Consider the following 13,190-nt stretch of genomic DNA (forward strand, 5'->3'; position numbering starts at 1 on the left):
TTGTTTACGTCAATGTGATGAACGTGACGCCATTTGGCGTGATCAACTATACCAAATAAATAAAATAAAAAAATAAAAAAATAAAAAAATAAAAAAATAGAAAGAAAAAATATATAAACCGTACATTGACGAAGAGATATATTCGTTTTTTTTTTTTTAGAGATTAAACTAGAGATTAAACTCTAGAGAGATTAAACGATCGTATTTATTTTATGATCGAAAGTTATACTTTAATGTATAAGTATGATTATCGACAAACGAAGAAGAAAAAGAAAAGAGAAGAAAAAAAATTGATATGATAATAATAAAATAATGCGTTAAAAAGAAATGTTATATGCCTCGAACATGCATATTGTTTCCTAAGAGCAAATGTTAGATGCTGATAATCGTAATATCCTGTCACGGTTCTATTTCAAAAGAACTCATGGCATACTATACGTTCCGGATCAACGTTCCTCGTTAAGTCGTCGATCGTCTTTTGCCACTAGACCATTAACCGAGTGTGTTCTCCTATGAGAAACATTTCTTTCTGCCTTGGTACTATTCCGACGGCATCGTCATCAAGATAGCGAATGAGAGAAAGAGAGATAGAAAGACCGGCCAACAACATCGGTTAGGGTGGTATTCAATCGCGTCACCTCCGGTTCTCCTTCCGTGCTCGACGAGTTGGCAGGAGCTGCTGAGCTGCTGCTTAGACGAGGGCACCGCAGACTGTCGGGTGATTGATACGAGGTTGGACGGTGCCTAATGTGCCCTCGTGTACGAGAAAGACGCCAGGAAAGAGGGAGAAAAGAAAGAGAAGAGATGGGGGAGGGAGAAAGAGAAAGATAAAGAGAGAGAGAGAGAGAAAAGGAGAGTGAGAGAAAGAGAGAGAGAGAGAGAGAGAGAGAGAGAGAGAGAGTAAGAGAAAGAAAGAGATGGAGAGAAACGACCACCCTCCAAGGCTTTAAGAGTGGAACGATCGTCCGGCCGAAGCTCGTTAGTCAGGGCCGTATCAGTCACCGAAAGCAACCACCGATTTTTTGTCCTCCTTCCACGTACCTCCTCCCTTTTCTCTATCTCTCTCTCTCTCTCTCTCTCTCTCTCTCTCTCTCTTTCTTTCTCTCTACTCGTTCTACCGCTTTCACCCACCAAATTCGAGAGCACGAACCGTACCCTTAAAATAAGCTAAATTGTCTGTTTGTTCTGGACTCGTCGTTCTTCGTCTAACACGTTGAAAGAGAGAAAGAGAAATAAAGAGATAAAGAGGGAGAAAGAAAGAGAGAGAGAGAACAAGAGGTAAAGAGAGTAATTTAAAGGACAAGGTCCAGGAAATTTTCGTAGCAGCGTAAAGAGATGGAAATTCTTACGAACGAAAAGGAAAAAAGAAGGAGAAATGAAAGTTTTAATTCTAACAAGACATCTCCATTCTCCATTCACTAACTCGATCGAGTTGTCGAAAAAGGTTTCGAGATAAGCTGACGAAATCAAAGAACTGGCCACGCGAAACAACGCTTCTGCATGGTGGTTCCGTTCACGTTTGCAATTCAAATTGTTGTCGGCCGTCAAGAACGGCGGGCGGTACCTGCCTGCCTGGCTTTCCTGCCTGCCAACCTGCCTGGCTTTCCTGTTTGCCTGCCTGACTTGCCTGCCTGATGCCTACCTGCCTGCCTGACTTGCCTGCCTGCCTGCCGGACGGCGAGGAACTGTTCAAAAACGTGCCTTGACAAATGTCGATGAAAAAAAGGAAACCCGTAAGAGAGGGTAGTCCACAAACGATAGACGGACAAGACAATGGGATGTTTAGAGATCTTCGTGTTATGTGCCGCCAACCCAAACCGAGTAGCTACTTCGTGAAACCACAGGGATGTCCTTCTCTTCCATCTCCTCATCCTTTTACTCTTTCACCTCTCCTTCTCCTTCCTAAAGCCAATTTGCCTGCCAGACGGACGACAAAGTACATCGCACGCCACTCTGTGCCTACCCTACCCCTCTTTTTTTCTCTTCTCTCACTTAACCCACGTATCCTTTTTCTTCTTTCTTTTTTGCCTTTCGTTATATTTACTTTTTTCGTTTGTTTTTGTTCGTTTTTTAATCTTTACAACTTTTAACACTCGTTTCGTTTTTTTCTCCTTTCTTTTTCTTTTCTTTTTTTTTTTTTTCTTTTCATTCTTCTTACTTACTTTGTCCCTATTATCTTCTTTCAATTTCTTGGTGTATTAATTTAGGTTATTTTTCGCGCACGCACGCGTCTATATATATGTGTGTGTGTGTATGTGTGTGTATATAATAACGTGACTCGTCGAAAAGAATTATCACCTTTTATTTATTTGTTCAGTATTTTAATTAATTAACGGAAAATATTTTATAAAATAAATAGTCATTATATATGAATATATAGACTATTAATAAATATAAAGCGAGTAAAACTCGACGAATTTGATGTCAAGAAATTAATTTTTTACAACTTTTAACGCTTATTTTATTATTTATTTTTTTCTTTTCTTTTTAATTTCTTTCGTTTTTTTATTTTTATTTTTATTTTTATTTTTTTTTTTTTTTTTTTTTTTTTTTTTTTTTTTTTTTTTTTATATCATCCACGTATGATTTAATTCAATGTGCATATGGATACTATTTTACTATCAGAAATATCTCATGACTAGCTTAACTCGTTACTGTATATTTTGACATTAGAGATTAAGCCATTACAAGTCATGCTTGTCATGTTAGAATTTAAAGAGTCCTAATCTTTCCTATTCTCGACATTCCTTTTATTCTTTCTACTTGCTTTTTTTTCCCCTCCATTGTCGCCTATAATTACAGAGACGAGAAAATTGCCTTCTAATCCTGACACAAAAAAAAAGTATTCCATTCTGATAACGTGCCGATGTATCAATTAAGCGGCAAAATGGATTGAAGGCAAGGACCGATCGCTCGATTAACGACTCTCTCTCTCTCTCTCTCTCTCTCTCCCCCCTCTCTCTCTATCTCTATCCATCTATATATCTATCTATCTATATATCTATCTATATATCTCTCTTTATTTCACTATAGGACCGTTCGATCTTATCGGCAATTCATTTTCGTACAATTCGACGGGGGTCATTATGTAAACGATCGTCCCTCGTCGGATCGTTACCAATGTTCTCCCTCTCTCTCTCTCCCTCCCTCCCTCTCTCTCTCTTTCTCTCTCTTCTTTCTGTCACCCCATATTCCCTCTCGGACAAGCACGGTGTGCAGGAAACGTACGAGTATAAGCGCGAGTAGCTATAAACGGTTTCCTTCTAACTGAGTCCTCTTCTTTCTCTCTCACTTTCATTCACTCCCAAAGCTTAAGCCAAGGAATAATGCCAAAAGACATTAGCAGTTGATTTACATAAATCTCCCTTCTCCCTTCGACTTCCCTAACAGATCCTAGAGAGTGTCTTTCATTATAATTAAGAAGTATCCTGAAAATTAACCGACAGAAAAAGCGCCACTTGCAAAAGCAACCGACCAATAATGACACGATGAGGAGAGAAAGAGATTTAAATGGGGTGGCGACTCTCTTAAAATTCCTTCTTCCCCTTCTCCCTATCTCTTCCACCCCACCCCATCCCCCCCTCTCGCTCTCTCTCTCTCTCTCTCTCACTATCAATCGATCGAGAAACATTCTCAAAGTTTCTTTCAAAGTAACAATCGACGTATATTTTGTTCAAACTTTCTTTACTCACCTGGCTGGGTCTTAAAATCCGAACCGATCTTTTTAATCTTAATAACGTGATCGGCCTCGTAAAATTGTGTTAATTTCGACCATTCCTCGGTAGTAACCACACTGTATCTGAAACACAAGTTGTCCAATAAATTAATTAATAGATACGATAATTAACGTTTAAGTAAAAATTATAGATGAATGAAAAAGAAAATTCTTGCAAGAAAAATGCAAGAAAATAAAAGACAATGAAAAAGGAAAAAAAAAAAAGGGTATAACGCAAATAAGAAAGATCAGATCGTCGATTAAAGTGGAAACAACGAGGATCGAAGGTAAAGTGCAACGACTCAACGAAGGCAGACTCGGCAAGGTAGAATTCGCGATTTCCAAAGAGCGAGGCTGAATCCGTGATGGTTTTTGCGTCGTCTCCCTTAATTATACCGCAAATTAGAAATTTCTTGCGGGTCCGCAGCTCCGCGCTTTTTGCCCTACAATTGTGCAGCCGATCCTGGCGCGGTTTCTGAGGCTCGCATCGCCTAGGAATTTCAGAATGCCGAGAGATCAATAATATTCTCTGTAAACAGGTCTAAGGTATACACAATCGCTTCGCCACCATTTCGGAATTCGCTTTCTTCAATTATATGAGAATTCGTGGAAATACAAAATTCGTCTGTTTGATCGTGAACATAGTGTAATTTGAGATATTTATGTCTACGAAAATAACGATCTAAGTGTATCATAATTCTCCAAATGTCAAGAAAGTTACTCGAACGTTGTTTAAGAGGGAGAGAGAGAGAAAGAGCGAGCAAGAGAGAGAGAGAGCGGGGGGGGGGGAGGGAGGGAAAGAGAGAGAGAAACGAGGATGACTCTCACGAGCGATAATTAGTTGCGTGACATTAATTTCGATTCAGCGCAATATGCTGCGCTGCCTCATTTGAATTTTCAGAGGACAAAAACGCGTGGACGAGCTTGTCGTCTCTCCTGTGTATTTGCCTAACGCCCGAATAATAGTCGCTGTACGGAGAAAGAGGACGAGAGAGAGAGAGAGAGAGAGAGAGAGAGAGAGGAGAGGAGGAGAATGGGAACGAATGAACGGGGGGAATGAAAGGCTTATGGTGAAAAGAAAAAGAAAAAAAAAAGGAAATGTTTAATGCTGCAATCAATGACTCCCTTTACCGTTCTTGAATCTTGTAATGTTTTCCACCCCTCCTCGATCGTGACAATACTCCCGAAATTTTCTGTCAATATGCTCTTATCGTCCAAATATTTCCATCGTGTTTCCAAAGTAAGTGGAAACGCGAAAAGAACAGTTTTATTTTTCTAATCTTATTTTCATTCACCTAACATCCCATATTTTTTTTTTGCGATTTTCTAATCTTCATAAGATATTAAAAAGAAAAGAGGAACGATGAAAGAGTAGAAAAAGACAAGTTCAAAAAATTTTACATTAATATACTGCAGTAAAATTAGGGTCACATACGTCACAAACAGATTTTCAAAAATATCACATTGTCAGACCCCAAAGAGTTCGAAAACGAGATACGGAGAGGAAAAGAGAAAGAGAGAGAAAAAGAGAGAGAGAAAGAGAGAGGGGGTAATGGAAGAGGGAGGAAGAGGGAGGAGGGGAAAATGATTTTTTAACGGTCTCAAGAAAAGGCAAAGAGGAAGAAAGAAGGAAAAGGATGACTTAAGCCGTCGGCTATCTTAGGCAGATAGTGGACAATGGTTTAGCATAATGGTCAGAGGGGACGCACTGGATGATGGCGCGTTGGCCTCGGGGGCGTGTGGGTGACACTTTCTCGTATCCATCACGTTACACCGGCTCGAAGCAAACGTAGTACGATGGTACACGGAACTAAGAAAGGCGGTTCGTCCGGATGCTGAAAACATCGTGGAGGGACGAAAAGTCATGTCAAGAGATCACGCATTTTCACTTCATAATATTATTATTCTTCTTCTTATTCTTTTTTTGTTCCACTTCGACGAATATACTCTTATTATTATATTTACAAATTATTCAATGTATCCTTAACAATCAATTACTCTTTCACGTTACCCTTTAAGCTAATTTTTCTCTTTCTTTTTTTCTTCAAATTCTAAATATATGTACATATATGTATGTATAAAAATATTTGTATAAAAAATTAAATAAAAATCCGATCAAATTAAGTATGTATTTCAATCGAAAGATTTATTCGTATAAAAATAAAACTAAATGAATAAATAAATAAAAAGAAAAAAAAAAAAATATCGTTCCTTGAGCGATACTTACAGTTCGTTATTGATGGAAGCCCGATACAATAGTCCTTTATGCGGCTCGCACAATAGAACGGCATTTTGGATAGACGATGGCGGAGTCCTCGAGTAACTTTCAGCGTATCTGGAAAAATTCAAAAGGACAGATTGTCAGGAAATAAAGAAATAGATCGGTCTTTGTTAAACAAGAATAGATATAGTATGTTCGTTATATGATTTTTTATCTGTTGTAAAAGGTACTTAAAAAAAAAAAAAAAAAAAAAAAAAAAAAAAAAAAGAAGAAGAGAAAAAAAACGTAATTAATTCAACAAACATAATATTAAAACTCATTCGCCTAAATATAAACAATCGAAGAAGTAACTATATCCACTAAGAAATTTCGAATATTTGTGCCATTGATTAAAGTACAAAAAAAAAAAAAAAAGAAAAAACTTGACCGGGAGAGAACATAACGAAAAAAAAAAAAAAAAAAAAAAAAAAAAAAAAAATAGATTATTATATTCAAGAAAAAAATGTAAAGGATCAGATCTGTTCGGGATAGATCTTTGCAAGTTCTTTGCTTGACACAATCTTCTTCTGGTTTGTGAACTAGAAAGAGGACTAAGAAAAGAGGCGAGTCGAGAGAACGTAGACGTCAGTGTGTGACGGCGACGGCGACAGCGACGGCGACAGCGACGGCTTCCGTCGGGACTTTCGAGGGAGAAAGGTGGTAGTAGTGATGGAGGTGGTGGTGGTGGTGGTGGTGGAGATGTTTGGGGATTGGGGTTGTGCATCATTTTTCACATACCATGAGGGGGCGGACGGTTTTTGCCGATCCCCTAGCAGACGACTATCCGGATAATGCTCTTAAAGACGGATATCTCTGGCCAAACGAGCCAGGTACGACCTGCCGATCAAGAAAGAGAGAGAAAGAGAAAGAAAGAGAGAGAGAAGATAGAAAGAGAGAGAGAGAGAGAGAAAGAATCATCCTATAGAACGTTGATTTTTTTCCAATTAAAAAAATATAATAGAAAGGAAAAAAAATGTTTTAGATCAGAAAGAGGAGATAGAAAGAGATAAAGAGAGAGAGAGAGAGAGAGAGAGAGAGAAAAGAGAAAGAGAGACAGTAATATAGACTATGATATACAAGCAACGAGAGATCGAAACGAAAGAGGATGAGGTGCAAATATCTGAAACGTTTAAAAATGTCCCGGCGAACCCTCGAGCGCATTTTCGAGAAGCGAATATGCGTATTAATTATGAGCCTTGTTCAAACAGGCGAGAACACAGAAAGAGAGAGAGGAAAGAGAGAGCACGGTAGGAGGGTAGTTACCCTTATTACGATCCGACTCGGGACAAGCTCTCTCTGTCGGTGCTTCTCTCTTTCCACATATATTCTACTCTAACCTTCTCTCTCTCCCTCTCTCTCTCTCTCTCTCTCTCTCTCTCTTTCACTCTCTCCTACTATACTAAACTCAGCCGGACACAACCGGACTCTTCCTTTTTTTTTGTTTCTCTATCTCTCGTTCGAGGCTTTGTTTAACTTCTGTCGCGGAATTTTTCCGCGCCACAACGATTATTGCTCCCTGGAGATCACGAAAATGGAAGTGGAAAAGAGAGAATTCCGTTTCCGTTTCGAATACGGTATAATGTCGGTGATAGTGAGTTGGTTATAGAATCCCTGTGAAAGTTCGATCATAGATATAATAAAGCTTCGAGACACAAGCTTCTTCGATAAAATCTAAGTTGAGAAAACTTGTCGACTTCTCGATCCTGACAAGCTTAGAATGCAAGTTTAAAAAATTAAAAAGTAAAAAGAGAAAAAAAAGACGAGGGAAAAAAACGATCGAGAACAACCTTCGAATCTCGTTCACTATTATTTCCGATTGATCAGTAATGTTAAGCAAGGAAAATGCAAAGCCGTCATTGAGACCGCAATAATATAGCGAATCGATATTCTCGTAAAATACGTACGTCGATAATTTCGAAACGAATCGGACCTTGATATCTCAATGACTTAAGAAAAACTAACCTGATCGTTGTGGTTTCAATTTTATTGCCATCTATCGAGTACGATATCCTGTTTTATGCACAGAATTTACCGTAGAACGAGATCTTTTACGAATGAAACTCGTTTAACTCGAACGTGCCCTAATATTCCACTCCCCTTTTATTTCTAAGAAATACTAATGATCATAGTAAATATCGTCACACTATTTTTCTAATCATTACGACAAAACTCCCTATATATACATATACATACATACATACATATATATTTTTTTATTATAATATAATGTTAAACATTATCTTATATAATTTTTTATTATTTTATATGATATATATATATATATATATATATATATATATATGTATGTATACATAATAAGAAATTATTATTTTATTGTCATTAATCTTTTTCTTTATACGTATAATCAGTTATATTTATTATTCGATCAGACAAATAGCCACAAAGGAGATAGAAGAAGGAGAAAGAAAGATCGAAGAGATCAACGATACGAATTCTTTTCCCCGACGCTTATGCGACGCTGCGGTGGTCCGATATTAGCTCGTACAAACCGCTCTCGAGGAGAGCTGCACGATTATTCGAACAACGTAGGGGTGAGTTGTACGTCTCACCCTTCTCTTTCGCACTCACCAACACCCTCAACGAACATACTTCTCGCTTTCTCTCTCTCTCTCTCTCTCTCTCTCTCTCTCTCTCTCTCTCTCTCTCTCTCTCTCTCTCTCTCTCTCTCTCTCTCGCTCTGATTCGAAAGCATCCACGTGCCAGAAGCTCTGTGATATCGTTTTCTATCCTTTTTCTATCCTCCTCCTATCCTTTCCTTTCTCCTAGAAATAAATCTTATGTTTTCGCGTATAAGCGGCCTTTTAATATCACCGGCCTTGATTTACCGCCATAAGAGAACATGCATCTATGGCGAAAGCCTCCGAAAAGGACCTCTTTCTCCAACACACGATCCTCTCCCAATGACATTTGTCTTCCGACAGGCAGGAACGGGGAAGGCGAGTGTCCCTACGTTTTCCCTGATTTAACGCTCTTCCCATCGGTATTTGACTAAACGTCCTCGAATCTCTTCCAACTTCGAAGTTTTATGAACCGATGAATGAGTACCATATCATTCGCATATTAAGAGACAATATGAAATATTAATAATAAAATGTTAATTTAATAAATAAATTATTCTAAATTTTTCATGATTTAGAACTCGATAATTTACTAAACTCTTTCAGTTTCTAAATCTTATGATCTTCCTAATGAGTAACAAACAATTCGTGTATTAATATATATTAATAATTAAAAAGTTAATTAATTTTAACGCTTTAAGAATATTATAGAATATTTGCCAGGCAACTCATCAAAGAAATTTTGTAAATTATAACATGCTAAGAGAAGATACTACACAATTTTTAGAACATTATTGTTAGACAGTAAAAATGTTTAGAAATGTTGTCTAACATACAAATATCAAAAATAAAAAAGAAAAAAATTTAATCAACAATATTATTGCAGATTAAAATGATAAAAATTTGATTATACAAATATCCTTAAATCTTCCAAAATTTTATTTTATATCATCGAACTCGCATAAACTTCGCATGTTATAAAAATCATTCGCATATTATAAAGTAAAATATTAATAATTAATAGTTTAATACAAATGGAACATTTGTATTAAAATATTAAACTTTATTAATAATTAATTATTGATATTAAAAAAATATTTATTATCGCAATAAATTATGATTAAATATCGATCATATGACCCACACGATTAACACCCCCCCCTCTCTCTCTCTCTCTCTCTCTCTTTCTCTCTCTCTCTTAAGTAACCCTAAAACTCACGTACGATATTATCGATGAGTGAGTGTAAAGTTCACGGCTATTTAGAAAGAAATGTTCGTGGTGGATCTTCTTCGTGAACGAGCCGTTACGAGGAACCTCGCTCGTAACTTGTAACGAGAGCTTCTTTAAGCTCGCTACGGTTACAGGAAAGCAATAATCGCTGGAGTCGTCCGGGGTCAACCTACATTCCTCAAGTTAACGGTGAGGAGAAGCAACGATGACCACCTCTTCTTCCTCTTTCTCCTCCCCTTCTTCTTTTTCTACTTCTTCTCTTCTTTCCTTCTTTCTCGTAGAACGAAGGGAAAAGAAGAAAAAAGAAGAGGAGGATAAAGAAAATAAAAGAAAAAGATAAAGAGAAGAGAAACGTTCATCGTTATTTCCTATCTTTCTAACTTTTCTCCAAAGGGACACGGAATGCGGATAATCTTGCTAAGAAACTCCATAAAATAATATTTCTATAAAGTTAACTATCTCTTTAACCATCTCGTTTCTAATAGAATTGATTGATTGATTTATTATTTTTTTTTTCCTTTTTTTTTTCTTTTTTTTTTTTTTCTAAATCATTAATTACATGGGATATTTAATTATCATCGATTGAATATGTTTCTAAATTATCAAAATATTGTCAATTGTTTAACTAACCTATAACATCATATAACTTTCGAAGCATAAATTCATACATTTGTATTTTTTAAATCTCCCTTCATCTTTTTTATCATAAAATTAATTGTATAACATATTCAAACATTAATATTTGTTGAGTATATGTTTTATTTACTATAGTTACTACAATTAGTTACTATATGCTGGTATAAGTAATACTAAGAGTTTCATATTACATATATATATTTATTGTTAGATATATTAAAAAAAAAAAAATTAACAAAATAAGAAAACATTCTTTTAACAATTTTCAAAATTCAATTTGATTTCTTTTTCTGCAGTATTTTATTAGCAATTAAAAAAAAAAAAAAAATAACTTTTCTAAATTTCATTGATATCTCTTTTCCTATGACTGCTTGATTTATACTATATAAAATTTTAACTTGGTTTCTTTCTGTGCGATATATTATCAATAATAAAAAATAAAAACAAATCATACCTCTAAATTTTATTAATATATTCTTTTACTATCACAATTTTTATACATTCTAAAATAACGTTTCTTAATCTTTTGACCGATTTCAATACATTGGTTTGTAATATCAAACGTTTATAATATCAAATTTTTAAGAACTTGTTTGGCTGGATTCATTCACTTTAATGATAATTAAAAATAATTACTTTAAAGATACGGCTATTACCGCGATATCCTCACTAACTCGTAAAGAACATTTGACGAGAATTTTATAATAAAAACATCTTAGAAATCTATCACTTTTCTCGTTTTGATGTAATATAGCAAATATCATTTCATAATGAGTCACAAGCTATATAAATCGAAAAACGCTGTTCTAAAATGCGTCGACAACTGAATTTATGTTATTTTCATTCTCGAAGATACGATTAGAATTGTTCTTTAGATAAGAACAAACACTAAAAAGAAGAACAATGAAAATCGAGCGTGTCTTTCCGCTACGAACTTGTCGGATAACCGCATACCGTAATCGCACGAAAGTATCGTCGATCGATTTCCTTTTTCTTGTATCTATGAAGAAAAAACCTTCGGTCGATCTTGTTGTTTACTTGGAGACGGTATCTAAAATAGAGGAACTTAGGCACACTCTTCTCCTCGTTCAAGAGGTCAAAAGAGCAAACTATCGTTGCGTTGCATCGCGATCGTCAGCGACGATAGAATGACGATTATCGACGTCAAATCGATGTTTCTTGCAACGATACCCTCGTTAAACTGGTTGATCGTCATACTAATTTCGCATCATTAATCGTGATATACGCATCTAATCTTTCATAAATTACTGGAGATAAAAAAATATAGTAAATTTCATTGTTTATTTCAATATTAGATTTTAGTTTTACCAGGACACACACACGTATATATGTATATATAAATGTATATATGCATTTAATATTGTGCCGATCATGACAAAAAAATATTATATATATATATATCTTTGTTATTTACACGTAAACTCAATGTGTATAGCGCTTTGCATGAAAAAAGTATTATACTACATATACACTTGTAATCATAACAAAGATACTATACTGTGTTAGATCACCTATTGAAAAAATATTAAACTAGAAATAATGATATTTTTAATGTTAAAAAAAATATTTTATGTCAAATCTATATCAATCTATTCAGCTATTAGCCATTAAATAAGTAGAAATAACATAAATATAAAAAGAAAAATTAAATTATTTTATATATTTCGCATTATATATTTATATTAAATATTAAATATTTATATTAAACACTTAATATTAATATATTATAATTCTTCAATCATTTTTTGTATGTAAAAAAACAAACTTGAATGTGTTCATATATTTGTGTGTGTGTGTGTGTGTGTGTGTGTGTGTGTGTGTGTGTATCAGCTACGATACTCTCGAAAAAATGGATAGAACACGTTCCGAATAATCGAAAGTTCGAATAAACTCAACCTCGCTTAGTATCCCAAACAAAATGCAATAAGAAACAAGTTACGATTTTGTCGTTGCGCCCACGAGATAGCCTTCCCTCCTCTCACCACTCTTCTCTTTCATCTCGTCGACCATTTTTTTCCTCCTTTCGTCTCCTCGATTTCGCGGAAATCGACGAAGCGTTCTTGATCGAAGAAGGAGTCCCGACTTACATTAGAGTTAGCTTACCTGCTGTGACCAGGCGTGACCACTGCGATACGCTACGAAAAAGCAAAACCGTCCGCCATGCTTGATCGCTTCCATCTATTTACATTGGGATTGTACCTATACTCTCCGGAAATTGTACGTTTTCTCTCTTACGATCTTTTATGAATTTTTAATAATAAGATCTTCTTTATAAGATTTTCTCTTTTGTACGATGACTTGGTCGTTTAAAAACGAAACTAATCTCAAAAGAAACACAAGATAGAACCGTTCTATAATATTATTTAGATACGTACTAGATTGGCATATAATTATTTTCATAAAATAAAGATTTAGATGCTGACAATAATAATATTTGAAATATTATTTAATTTTATATAAATTATTTTGTTATCTAAATATTATATCGTGAAAATCTTCATGATTATTCTAATACTTAATATAATATTAATTATCATTGTTATACGATCATTACAATTTTTATTACAACATTTATTATCATTGTTATAACATTATAATTATTATTATAATGTTAATTATCATTTTTTATATGATTATGCTAATTTTTATTAGAATATCAATAATCATTTCTATATGATTATTATCATGTTTACTATAACATTAATTACCATTCTCTCATATGATTATTATAATTTAATGCTCGAAATA

The 13,190-nt window shown here is 34.9% G+C and overlaps 1 protein-coding gene across 4 annotated transcripts in view; it reads right to left on the minus strand.

The window, feature by feature from the left end:
• LOC124955477 (ubiquitin carboxyl-terminal hydrolase 48-like) overlaps nt 1-13,190 on the minus strand; it is a 62,008-nt gene that overhangs the window by 37,714 nt on the left and 11,104 nt on the right. For all 4 annotated transcript variants that reach the window (XM_047509997.1, XM_047509988.1, XM_047510007.1 and 1 more), the window contains exons 12-13: nt 5,943-6,050; nt 3,693-3,799 (exon numbers count right to left, since the gene is read on the minus strand). In XM_047509997.1, the coding sequence (XP_047365953.1) occupies nt 3,693-3,799; nt 5,943-6,050 (215 nt within the window). The remainder of the gene's footprint in view (nt 1-3,692; nt 3,800-5,942; nt 6,051-13,190) is intronic.

Source organism: Vespa velutina, chromosome 1, assembly GCF_912470025.1.
Source record: "Vespa velutina chromosome 1, iVesVel2.1, whole genome shotgun sequence".
Lineage (NCBI taxonomy): Eukaryota > Metazoa > Arthropoda > Insecta > Hymenoptera > Vespidae > Vespa > Vespa velutina.